At 35.0% G+C, this 13,857-nt stretch overlaps 1 protein-coding gene and 1 long non-coding RNA gene across 2 annotated transcripts; one reads left to right on the top strand and one right to left on the bottom strand.

Annotated features, from left to right (window-relative positions):
* Positions 1–808: 808 nt before the first annotated feature.
* LOC127148725 (uncharacterized) lies at positions 809–2,006 on the bottom strand. The gene is made up of 2 exons (XR_007819782.1): positions 1,878–2,006; positions 809–1,723 (listed from the first exon to the last, which is right to left on the bottom strand). It is a non-coding gene; the product is annotated as an uncharacterized LOC127148725 (long non-coding RNA).
* An 896-nt stretch (positions 2,007–2,902) lies between these two features.
* LOC103485690 (UDP-sugar pyrophosphorylase-like) lies at positions 2,903–13,674 on the top strand. The gene is given in 17 exon segments (NM_001328444.1): positions 2,903–3,035; positions 3,146–3,250; positions 3,720–3,836; positions 4,900–5,040; positions 5,153–5,249; positions 6,113–6,240; positions 6,329–6,400; positions 7,698–7,762; positions 8,979–9,039; positions 9,121–9,238; positions 9,882–10,006; positions 10,503–10,579; positions 11,207–11,312; positions 11,503–11,562; positions 11,826–11,906; positions 12,598–12,837; positions 13,299–13,674. Coding segments are annotated over 17 exon segments (1,845 nt in total). The 5' UTR covers positions 2,903–2,918; the 3' UTR covers positions 13,434–13,674.
* Positions 13,675–13,857: the final 183 nt, after the last annotated feature.

Here is a 13,857-nt window from a genome sequence, read left to right as displayed (position 1 = left end):
GGACAAGCTGTGTGAGAAGTTAACTTCAAACAGTACAAGTCTTTTACGTACAATGCCGCAACAAATGGATTGGCAGAAGCATTCAACAAAACTCTATGCAATCTTCTGAAAAAGGTGGTCTCCAAGACAAAAGGAGGTTGACAAGAAAAGATTAAGGAAGCATTGTGGGCCTACCGTACTACCCATCGTACTTCTACAGATGTTACACCTTATTCTTTAGTTTACGGCGTTGAAGCAATACTCTCACTAGAAAGAGAAATTTCATCCTTAAGAATGGCAATTCAAGAAGGGCTAACTACTAAAGACAATGCTAAATTACGCCTTCAAGAGTTAGAAGCATTTGACGAAAAGAGACTAGAAGCTCAACAAGCACTAGAATGTTATCAAGCACGAATGTCTAAGGCTTTTGACAAACATGTAAAGTCTCGATCATTTTAAGTTGGTGATTTAGTGCTTGCAGTAAGAAGACCTATCATAACGACGAGGCATACGGGTAATAAGTTCACACCTAAATAGGATGGACCCTATATCGTCAAAGAAGTTTTCACTAATGGAGCATGCAAATCATCGATCAAGACGGATTACAATTGGCCCAACAATGGTAAATTTTTGAAAAAGTTTTATGCTTAATTTAGTTATGTAAAAAAAATATTTTTGTTGAACTACGTTATGACTTGATCCCTATGTTATAAAAAAGGTACGTAGGTAGATTGAAGTTCACTTTAAGTTCAGTCACTCGTAAAAAAAGAATTATGTTTCATGTAAGCAATGCAAAATAAAATTTAAGAGCAGCCATACTAGAATAAAAAAAAAATCAAAGCTTCCACTTGAAGTTCTTGAATTCTTCACGTACAGCTTTCATGCTATTGCGAACCATAGCTAGAGCCTCGATGGCTTCTTCGGTAATATCAGAGGTGCTTTCAAGGGTGTTGACTTCATTCAGGAGCTTGACAACTTCTAGTTCTTGCTGGTCTATGGCCTTTGTTTTCTCACGAGATAAGATCGACCATTGTTCAAATTCAACATTTATGCTCTGAAATCAAATCTCATCTCCAGTTCCTTCTTTTCTAAAGATAACTGTGTGACTCTCTCCTGAATGACCTTGGCATCCACTCGTAATTGGTCCATTAAAGTTAGGCTTCATTAATGGCATATGCCTTCTCATCTAATTGACAACTTTATCTGTTGACAACAATTGTGCAAAATATGAAGATTGTACATCGTTGGAATTGTTTACCTTTTAAGGTAACTATTCAGATACTCTTCAAGAGAAGTCAAGTCGTCTACATTTATCTTTGCAATCCCCGAGAGAACCATTGCTATTTCTGGCCTAAGTCTGGGGATATATTCAAAAGGAGTCTGCATGATTTTGTCTTGAATATCCTCCCACATACATAAGGTTATTTTTTGAAAGAAGTTTGAAACCACCTTTTCACTAACCCACTTAGAAGGCTCGGGGTGACCTGATGTTTGTCTCTTAGAAGTGTCTAAAGGTGGCTCAGAAATCTTAAGAGGAGCATGTGTCGATCTGACCTTCTCTAAAGGCACTTTAGGGCATACATCTCTTTTGGATGGAGGACTCTCAATGTTTTTCCCCCACTTTCATCTTGCCTTGACATCTCCTCGAGAAGAGCAGATGCGCATAAGAACTGTTCAACTGGTTTAGCCACGAGAGCCTTTGAGGTACTAACATCCTTAATGGTCGAATTAACTACATGAGGCCCTGTCAAAGATTCATCATTGCCTAACTTTATAAGTCCTTTAAGATGATCGTTCAAAGGTGATTGCAGAAATAAACACTAAATAAATCACTCATGAAGAAGATGAACAAAAAAAGTTTAAGAAAGGAAAATGTGCAAAACAATGGTGGAACATACAATAGTAACCCAAAGTGATACCAGTGGTGGAACATCAAGGACTCCCATAACACTTGAACCCCTTCTACTGGAATCATCACATGATACCTTCGCTTTCTACAAAGGTCTCTTCCAATGACGATCACTTTTGCTGCTATCGCTCTCATCTTTATGCTCCTTCACCTCTCCCTCAAGGATAGGAGCCATCGCCTCAACCAAGTGAATTTGTTTACCACCCAAGTTGCTTCCTTGGTTCTTGGGTAGTTTGGGTTGTGAAATGGGAGGAATAGCACTGCTCACCAAATGATATATGTTATCCTCAAAATAGGTCTCGTGCCTTGTAGCCCACCAATTTTTAAATCATTGCGTCACATAATCGTAAAGCTCTAACAAATGAGCGGACAAGTATAACTAAGATTTATGTTTTTCTATTGCTTAATTGTTGATTTTGATGCATTGGGAACAAAAACAATTTTGGTGCGTTGACTAATCATATTTAATAACCACAACAATTTGTCATAGGTCAATTTGCAGTAGAATAACTTTAAAAGCCATTTAGAACTATTTCTCAAACTTAAAAGAAAAAAATATTGATTTTAAAACTTTAGAAGCAAAATAGATACATGATGGGTCAAAAGTGTGGTATAACATTGTAAAAAAGCAATAATAATAATAGAAAAAAGGTAAAGCAGGAAAATGGATATTCCGGCATCTCCAAAATATCCGCTCACGAGTTTTAACTTTTATGACTGAAAAATGAAAATATTACCAAAAAGACAAAACAAAGGCACCAAACAAAAAAGCTTCAATTTTTTATTTTTTATTTTAATTTTGAGATTGCCAGCGAGGATCGAAAAAGCTTCAACTCGGATCGAACACGAGAGGGACCCATTAAAACAACTGACCGATCAGCAGCTGAAACGTAGCGTCCGTTCACCGCGACCGGAGAAACTCCAGATCCACAACACTTCACCTTCCGTTTCGCTTCTATCTATCTATTTATGTGAATTCACCTACTTCTTCAATTCCCTCTCCCTTTCATTCATCTCAATCGCACCCAACATGGCTTCCTCTCTCGATTCCGCTGCACTCACTCTTTCTAACCTTTCCATCAATGGAGATTTCGCTTCTTCTCTTCCCAATTTACAGAAGAATCTCCACCTTCTATCTCCTCAACAGGTATATTTATGCTCATCTCTTGTTATTCTTATTGTTGTTGTTGTTGTTGTTTTTCTTTTTTTCTTTTTAGTTTTTGTGGTGTAATTTTGTTTGGTGGTGTGATGGAGCAGGTTGAATTGGCGAAGATTTTGTTGGAATTGGGGCAGAGTCATCTTTTTGAGCATTGGGCCGAGCCTGGCGTTGATGATAATGAAAAGAAGGCTTTCTTCGACCAGGTATTTTTTTCCTTTTTCTTTTTTGACTTTTGATTTTGTTTTTTTGACTTGTCGTGTTCTATGGGGCAATTGCTTCTTTCCTTCTTTACAATGTATTATTATTAATTGCTTTATTTATGGAACTTGGTGTACGGTCGTGGAATCAGTGGGTTTTGATTATTTTGAATTGATGGACATTGACACCAGTAAATCTAAATGAACTATTTGAGTTAGGATTAGATGTTAAATTGATCCAACCATACATTTTTAAGATAAATTAGAATCGAGCGAGCGAGAGTGAATGGAAATTGAACAGAAATTTTATTTTGCTTCCCGTTGAAGGAAATGAATCATGATTGATATGTCAAAGGAAGTAACTGTACTAAAATAAGGAGATCCTCGAGTAATTTTTAAGTGAAAATGCTCTGAATTTCATTGAGGCGTTTTCTCTAGTGTTTAAGATGCTCTTTAATAGGAAATTTCATTGCAGGTTGCTCGGCTTAATTCTAGCTATCCTGGGGGGTTGGCCTCCTATATCAAGACTGCCAGGGGACTCTTAGCAGATTCCAAAGAAGGAAAGAACCCATTTGATGGCTTCACTCCCTCTGTAAGTTGAAAAAGTTTATACCATTGGAGAAAATTGCATTGCCTATGCTGCTGCAAATGGGGAATGGACATTAACATATAATAGAGGCGGCTTTTGGTTTAGCCAGAAAATTTTGTTATATTTTATTTGGAAGTGATTGGAGACATGTATTTTAAGAATTAAATTGCACCATAGCGATAAAACCTCTATCTATTATATCTTTTTCCTAGGAGAGAGTATGTCTCTCTGAAAATGAAATGAACTCTACAAAAGTGAGAATTATAAAAATTTCCTCCACTTTGGATCAGTGTTTTAAAAGGCGCTCCAAGGCATGCGCCCAGGCGCAAGGCGCATAGCTCAGGCTTATTTATGGAGAGGCGAGGCGCTGCTGAGGCGCGTGTTTTCCTCCAGGCGCAAAAAGGCCCAAAGGCAGAGGCTTTTGTATAACATTTGGGTTGGGCTTTAATTTTAAAAAAAGTTATTATATTTGTTTTTTAAACTGAACCTATTACGTGTTGAATTCTGACTAGTTTTTTGTTTTGTTTTTGTTGGTTGGGTAGAAAGCTAATATTATAATATTTTATACATTAGAGTTAATTCTTATTTCCACATTGGTTATTTACTTATATTTTATACATTGTTGCTCCTTTCAATTTTGTATATATGTATATATATATATTCTTCTTTTTTTATATATAGTGCGCCTCATGAAAAAAAAGCCCGTGCCTTTTTGTGCACCTTGCGCCTAGGCTCCAGAGGACCATTGCGCCTTAAGCCTTTAAAAACACTGCTTTGGATAAATCACTGTGTTTAATACTAATGTCATAAGAATAAATCGTTTTGAGGTGTGCTTTTATAGATGAAGTTTATAATCATTGTTCATGAAATTAATTTACTTAAAAAGGTAATTATTTACTAGCAAGTGAAATGTAGCATCCTAAGTTACTGTGATAGTAATTTTTCCTTTTGTTATGGCAAGAATCCAAGATAACTTCAACTTTCATCATCCTTCTAGCGATGTGTTTGGTAATGCACTATGGGCAACAAATATAGTTTCTTTTGATCCTGGACGATAATTTTGTAGGTTCCAACTGGTGAAGTTTTGACTTTTGGCGATGATAGCTTTGTCAGCTTTGAGGACCGAGGTGTAAGGGAAGCTCGAAAGGCTGCATTTGTTCTTGTTGCTGGTGGGCTTGGGGAGCGGCTAGGATATAATGGAATTAAGGTGATCATGATTCAGCTAACTTCACATTGAAGTTTCATAGCCCACAATTTGTGACATATATTCTATTTCTTACCCTTGTTCTAAGACCTCAACATTTACATATATCTTTCAGGTGGCTCTTCCAGCAGAAACTACTACAGGCACATGTTTCTTACAGAGTTACATTGAATACGTTTTGGCTCTTCAAGAAGCCAGCAATAGACTGGCAGGTTGGTCATTAGTTGTTAATAACATATGGCCATTTGGGTGTTGCTAAAGTTCTATCCTGTAATTTTTTGTCTGTGACCAGTAATTTATAAGTCATTAGTTGTTAATAACATATGGCAGCATGTTTAACATGTTTGAAAGGCATTATGAATGGGACGATATCGACCCTTGTTCTCAAACTCATCCTCATATCTGAGCAGTGGCCGACCATGTTGAGCTTGATGCTGCGGCTCGGCAAATATAACTGGACACTGGCCCTTGAAAAAGAGAAATTATACTTAATTGATGGAAGTACAAGTAATGTTGGATTGTAAGCACAATACAGAGAGAATTGGAAGTCTATTAACAGTCATATTTGAAACATGATTGCAAGGTGTAAATAGATAGGATCACGTGAACAAAAATAAATAGTTGAAAGACAACAGAGTATGATCAAGCAGTATATTTCTGAGGACTATATTGTCATTTTGACTGGGATGGTGCTTCCTGCTACTTGGTACTGAATATATAGGATCAAGTGAACAAAAATAAATAGTTGAAAGACAACAGAGTATGATCCAGCAGTATATTTTTGAGGACTATAGTCATTTCGACCGGGATGGTGCTTCCTGCTTCTTGGAACTGAACATTTTTGAAAGCCTGGGTATTTTTTATATTTGTACACTGGTCCAGGGATATTCATATATGATATATCATATAAAGTTTGGTCTCTTTGGTACATTGTATATTAGGAAGCTTGTCAGAGGTCAGAATATTGCAGCTGTGGTTCGATTTATTATAAGTTTGCTGTCTCACTGAAGTGGGCAGTTGACATGTCCGTGCATGGGATGTGAGTCTGTGACACTTTTTCTTTTTAACTTTGTAGGTGAAAGTGAAACAGAGATTCCTTTTGTTATAATGACATCAGATGATACTCATACACGTACAGTAGAGCTGTTGGAATCAAATTCCTATTTTGGAATGAAACCCTCACAAGTTAAACTTCTAAAACAGGCAAGTATTTTCTACAATTTATTATAGTAGTTTATTTCAGTTGTAAGATAAAAATTCTAAAAAATACTAACCTTCTTTTTATCATTAGGAAAAAGTTGCCTGTTTGGATGATAATGAGGCCAGGCTTGCCGTTGATCCACATAACAAATATAGGATTCAGGTTTACTTTACGCTCTCTCTCCTTCCTTCACTCTCTTTTCCATCTGGGGGGCTTATTCTAATTATATATCAATGAATCCTTGAAGTATATGCCATTTTTTCCAATTTTATCCCCAATGTTAAATTTTCAACCTACCCACTTCTCAATATTGTCACAGAAATTGAAGAATGGAATGACATGTTAATTAGATTACCATATGATTATACTGTTTATTCTTCATCAAGCGAGCTCCCTTTTCTTATTCGGGTGAGATGAGATGTGAAATGCATTGTGATAACATTTTATTGTACGACCGTTGAGTCATGCCGTTAGGTTTTAATTATATCATAGTGGAGTGAGGTAAATATTCGACGTAAAAATGGTAATCTCAAGCCAAAAAATAATGTTTTAGTCAAAGAGAGCTTAACTTAACAGTAATTGGCATGACTTCCTTCCCTAAAGGTAGGAGGTTCGATTTCTCATCTCCTCTGTTATTGTACTCAAAACACAGAAAAATAATGTTCTATTGCTACGCTGAGTATGTATGCAATAATTATCTCTTAAGAAGCCTAAACACTTTATATTTGGCTAAGCGTATTTGTATCCGACACACTGACCCTTTCTGGACATGTAGTGGACATTTGTTAGCCGAATAAATGTGTTAGATGCTATTACAAGTTGTACAAAATTAATATGGGTCCAATGTTTATCTGGAAACAAAATGTTCATTGAAATAATGAAAGGAGGCTAACGAGCGTTAGTCGTTAGACAGTTTCTGAACATTGTTATCTATAGTGAATGGACTCATCATTTTTCCAAAAAAAGGAAAATAATAATGACTAACATAATGATTTATGAAAAAGATAAGTTGTGAGCAAAAAATATCACTAATTTTTTAGAATATAAATTAACTTAATGACTTTTAGTTTCATTTTAGTACAAAAATGGTATAAAACAATGTATATTTTAATAAACATGTCTTTGTCATGTTTGTGTCCTAGATTTTAAAAAGTTTACATGCTTGTGTCAGGTTGTATCTGTATTTGTGTATCTTAGATTATTACATATCTCATCCTACATAAAGTTAATATTTTGTTATTTAATTTCAGCAATGTTATTGGATGTTTGCTATTTAATTTCATCCATGTTATTGGATGTTTGCTATTTAATTTCATCCATGTTATTGGATGTTGTATTTTAATTGAAATGGTTTTGAAACAAAAGGAATAGTGCCTGCTTCCAGAACCAAATAATATATCAAGCCTTCTTATAATATATAATATACTCTATTTACCCTCAAGCATTTCTCATTTCATAGACCAAGCCTCATGGCCATGGGGATGTCCATGCACTTCTGTACTCTAGTGGCCTTCTCAAAAATTGGTAAGTCACACGTTCTTAACTTATACTTCCCATGACCTTGCACTCTATTGTACTCTAGAACTTTGTTCTTAGTATTATTAGATGGTCATTTCATGTGTTAATCTAGAATCTTTCTCTTGCTAAAGTTGTTGGTCTGATTGGTTATGCTGGATGATTCTTAGCACATGGTGCTACTGTAGGACACAGGATGGAATAACAGTAAACAATATTATAAGGGTTTCATTAACAAAATTTGTTTTTGGTTCTGAACTTATAAAATGAGATTAATTTGAGATTTTTGTCTTGGATAATACTTCCTTAGTTTGACAGTGAGCTTTTAATAAAATGTCTGTCTGGTAGTGTCATGACTTCCCAGTTTAAATAATTTGTGCAGAAAAGAAATCCACCATCCAGTTCCTATTTAAATAAATAAAAACTTTCCTAAATAGACGTGTTTAGCCATGAAGGGAATAAAGGATGGGCAATCTGAACTTTGGACTGACGGATTGGATCTATTAAAGGAAAAATACTTTGGAGTGATGAATTTGGTTTTTGAATGTGACCCTTATAGCCATAAGCCATCAAGGTCTGTATTTGGAATTATGTTATGCGCATAGGTGAAGTATTATCTACTAGAATTGATTCATGTTAGATGGGATTTTCTTTTATTTATCTTTTGCAACTTTGGAGAGAGCAACCAATGAATTTTTTAAGATTTTGGTTATTTTTGTATTGGCCTTTTAAACGGTAGAAAAGAGAACCCAAAGTTGATATGGAAAATCCCAGAGATTGGGTAGAAAAAATCACGATAGAGTCCTTTTTATTATTTTCACACAATGAAAGTTACAAGAGAAGACAACTTATAGGCTCTAGCAAGCCCTAATACAAAAAGGGAAATAAACTTAGGGTAAATACCCTCGGGGCTATAAACTATCAATAAAGCTCCTTATTTCCAACCATCCGGAACATAAAACATATCATGTCTTGGTGGGTTTAAAATTGTTTCTGATTCTTTTGTAATTATAAACTTTTTCTTTTAAGTTGTTATTGTATGCAATTAGAAAGCACTTATGCATTAGTTTTTGAGTGATGGTTTCTCTGCCCAGGCCCTTAGGTTATTGTTTTGTGGCCTTGTTTTGGCCTTTTTACTACTTATCTCCTTTCCTATAAAAATAAATTTATTTTATTAACCTTCTTTATGTATTGTAACGTTTTATTGCTTGGATGATTTCCTAAGGCACAATGCTGGTTTAAGATGGGTTCTCTTTTTCCAAGATACAAATGGGCTTCTATTCAAGGTTTGTCCTTATACCATCCAAATCTTTTGGATATCTTTGAACTTGTAGCTATTATATAATCCATTCTCTTTTATTATATAGGCAATTCCAGCTTCTTTGGGTGTTAGTGCTACAAGAGAGTACCATGTTAATTCTCTAGCTGTTCCACGCAAAGCAAAAGAAGCCATTGGTGGAATTACTCGTCTTACTCATACTGATGGTATTATCAACAAGCTTTGTTAATATTGGTTTTTCGTGCTTAGGCATAGGAAACTGCTACTCCTGTGCTATTATGAAAATTTAAATGCATAATAGTACGCCAATAAGAGTCCATATTGAAATTTTTCTTTAATTACTGGTGGATCTTAAATCTGTCTAATGTGGATTACCACAGTGCTATTTTATTTATTTATTTATTTTAATAATAAACTATTTCATTGATGTATGATCTTAACAAAAAAGATTTACAAACCATGAATGATAGTGTTCTAAATTGACAATAGCGTAAGTACGAGATAGCCAATAAAACATGGGATCTAAACTTTTACTGACCTCATGTCTCTTTTTACCTCTGGAATTGTTGTGTAAATTTCATTGTCACCATGGGGGCAAGGGCTGGCAATCTTTCGCTGCATATCATTCAACTTGTCAAAACAACAAACCACACATTTCACAAGAAGATAATTGGTGTAATCAAAATGGGAACGTTGTGAATGAAATATGTTTAATCTTCGACATATGCAATCACAGTAGCTGTTATGTACCTTGAAAGTTTTATTGGATAAAAGTTACATGCTGGCACCTGATTGATTGATTCTGACTATCAAAAGATGACATGAAGCTATACTTTTATCCATTGTTAGGGAGGTCTATGGTTATCAATGTGGAATATAATCAGCTTGATCCACTGCTTAGAGCAACTGGATTTCCCGATGGTGACGTCAATAATGAGACCGGCTACTCTCCTTTTCCAGGAAATATAAATCAAGTAATCTCCTCTCAAATATCCAACACTTTTTCTTCCCTTGTACGATATCTTGCAGTTTTTTTCCCTCAAGGTTGTCCATTGTGTAAGTGTTGGTACTTGTGAAAATGGAAGCAGAGTTGGACGCTACATCATTATGGACAATTGAATTTTAGTGTTAATAATTATCTAATTGCCATCACTCTAGCTTATCTCATGGTATATGTGAAATAGTTGAATTTTCACATGAAGAATGGTCGGGGTACTCCCATGTAAGTATGAGCCATTGAACAATTTACTAAATTGAATTTAGTTAGTTGGCGGAAAATATAGCAATTATATAGGTTAAATGAATGGCTTCGAAACTTAGTGCAATCTATCAAAATGCTTTCAACATGTCTGTATCTCACGGTTAGACATGTGAGGAAATCTTTGTTATGTTTATGTGCTTTTACTACATAGTAGATTGATTTATTGTCTGGTCTTGGGCATGATTTTGACTTCAAAATATTTTTTGCAGCTAATTTTAGAACTTGGTTCCTATATTGAGGAGCTGAGTAAAACACAAGGTGCTATAAAGGAATTTGTCAATCCCAAGTATTTTTCTTACCCTTGCTTTTGGAGTTATGTTATAGTTTGTATTTCTTTTAGTGGGTAACTCTTGCTTGGTTTTCTATCGAGTGTTTCTGAAATTACCTATTGAAATATTTTATTTATTGGCTTATTTGAGAAGGATCCAGGGAAAGTTCATTGAAACCATGTCTGTCTTCTTATCCAGTGGGATAAGTTAAATATCCTTGTCAATTTATGTCACTATTTTTTTTTGTTATTCTCCATTGGCCACATAAAAATGTGAGTGGCATCCTGTAATGGAAGTAACTTGCTGTATAATTTAGTTAGTATTAGCTTATTGATAATCTCCAGATAATAAAATCAGTGCAAGAGATTTAGTTAAATCTTATTGCTTTAGATCTGCTTTGACAACAAACTCTTCTCCAGGTTCAAAGTTTGATAGGATTTCCCCTTTACTTGGTTCAAGTGCTATTTATCAAAAGGCGTTCAATAAAAAAAATCTTCAATTTATAGAATGTCTTACATTTATGAAAAATTACTTTGAATTTTGTTTGCTTTTGAATCCTGTAGATATATTGAAAATTAAACGCTGTTTTATATTTATTAACATGCTTATGGAAGCTGAAAGATTCATTTTAAACAAATTGTCAGATATAAAGATGCTACCAAGACTTCTTTCAAGTCTTCAACCCGATTGGAATGTATGATGCAAGATTATCCAAAGACATTACCTCCATCGGCTCGGGTTGGATTTACGGTAATTCTTTTTCTCCTGGGAAGTAATGCGGATTTACACAAAGCTAAAGGGCAACTTGGCTCTATGATTCTCTTAGTTATTTTTTTCTTGAGTTCGTTAGAACTTGTCTTAATTCTTTAATTGATGAAAAGGTCTTCATTAAATTTCGACTTATTTTTGTACTTAAGCTTTCTATGTTCCGCTTTTTCAGGTGATGGATACCTGGGTTGCTTATGCTCCAGTGAAGAACAACCCTGAAGATGCTGCTAAGGTAAAGTTGAAACCCATAGCCCAATTAACACCATTTTGCATATTCTTCTGAATTACAGATATGGGGAACAAATTTATAATATATTTAATTAAGGTTCCCTCCTTCATTTTCTTCTTGGTTTTGCAATCTCAAGATATCTCATCCCGAATAGGTATCAGTAATTTATGTATATTATATTCCCCGTTAGTTAACTTTGAACATCTGTATTCTATATGCGTCTGGCTTTCTTATCATTCGGAATTATGGATTTTGTCTTTGTGTAGGTACCGAAGGGAAACCCTTATCACAGTGCTACTTCGGGGGAAATGGCCATCTACCGTGCAAATAGTCTTGTTCTCAGAAAGGTATCATCTGACAGCTCTCTCTCTTTATCTCTCTAAAGAACTTGAGGAACTTCATGAAGAGTACCCCTTTTTTTACTAAAGCAATAAGATTTTGGAATCCTTTAGAAGATTGCATTGCCATAATTACAGTCTAATATGAAGTCCATTTTGTAGAAACAGAAAATTCACTCTTTTAACAAACCCAGGAAAATTGCACTGCTACTTTTTTCGTGAGAATCATTTTTTTTCATGCATCTGTCAGGTTCTTCGTGTCCTAGTTGGTTCCTTTATTTTACAAGTGGATTTTTTTTTCTCTTCCCTTTCTTCTCTCATCATTTGATTTACATTGATCTTTTGTTTGGATGGGGTCAGTCTTCTTGCTCGGATAAAGAGACTCCCAATGCCTTGTAATATCATAATGTATCCTGGAACTTCTCTTCATTGGTTAAGTGTGTTCTTAATTCATTCCTTTAATTGTCTTTCTGCAGAAACATCCGCTATCAGCCTGAGTCAATTTATTTTATTTCTAACTAAAAATTGGTCTTCCCTGTTGTGTAGGCTCTTATCTCTAAGAAATCAAAGTGGTTCATGAAAATTGTATTAGCATTGATGCTATTAGGCACTTAGTTGTTGGTAGCTACTAAGAAAGATGAAACATGCAACTCTCTCCGTGGTATCTTAATGTTAAAAGCCTTCTTTTCCATCTTGGCAGGCAGGAGTTAAAGTAGCCGATCCAGTTGAACAGGTGTTCAATGGCCAAGAGGTTGAAGTCTGGCCTCGCATCACGTGGAAACCGAAATGGGGTTTGACCTTTTCAGAGATAAAAAGCAAAATCAATGGAAATTGCTCCATTTCTCCGCGTTCTACCTTGGTTATCAAGGGGAAAAACGTTTATCTTAAAGATCTCTCCTTGGATGGAACTCTTATTGTGAATGCAGATGAAGATGCTGAGGTATGCTGACAACAATTTTAATTAAAGTCAAAGTTCAAGTAATCACATATAAACTTGAGTGATTTTCATTTTCCCTTCATGATAAGCTCTGCCCACAATTAATGAAGTTTTCTCTAGCGCCTACAATTTTGAAGACTTCTCAATGCATCATCACCATCAAACCTGAAAGCGTATTCCTAATCCATGTGCTTAGATTTTCCATATCCTGTTAACTCTTTTTGCTCAATTCCGTCGAATACAAATATTAGTTTCCATGCTTATGTGTAGACATTAATGCATCAAATAATAGTCTTCCAAACCATATTATATATTTGTTGATTGACGTTGACTATTCCACTTGCATCATCCTCTAGCAGTTATTATCTTAACCTAAAAAAAAAAAAAAAAAAAAAAAGAAAAGAAAAAAGAAAAGAAGAAAAGAAAACTAGTTAAACAGATCAATTCTGTATTCGTTTTGGCAGGTAAAAGTAGAGGGTTCAGTACATAACAAGGGCTGGACACTCGAACCCGTTGATTATAAAGATACTTCAGTACCAGAAGAAATAAGGATTAGAGGGTTCAGAATCAACAAAATCGAGCAGGAAGAAAGAAACTGAGCCTACAACTTTAGCCTGAAATACCTTGAAGGTGAAGTTGTTATATTCATGGCCTTTATTGGACCAGTTTTTGCTGTGAAATAATTCTTTTTCCTTACTTTAGGAAAAGGAAATTTGTAACGATTTTGGTTCTATAATAAATATGTATTTTAACGTGGCCTGGAATAATTTGATTGAGTAATAAAAATATTTTGGAGATGGAGAATGAAATTTCTTTGATACTTCTCCTCACCTTTATTTGGAACTTAGACTCGTGGCTCTTCATGCCTAAAAAGGATTTCTGCGTCTCATGTGTTTTCTTCATATACATAGAGGTATGACCCCACCTCAAAAATAGCCTTTACGTTTTGTTTATTTTTCCCCATTTTGGGGCTTTATTCATTCTCAAAACCGCCTACTTAATTTCAACCACAACTATATTCTT

The sequence above is a fragment of the Cucumis melo genome, chromosome 3 (assembly GCF_025177605.1).
Source record: "Cucumis melo cultivar AY chromosome 3, USDA_Cmelo_AY_1.0, whole genome shotgun sequence".
Taxonomy (NCBI): Eukaryota; Viridiplantae; Streptophyta; class Magnoliopsida; order Cucurbitales; family Cucurbitaceae; genus Cucumis; species Cucumis melo.
This window is presented reverse-complemented; position numbering and strand designations above follow the sequence as displayed.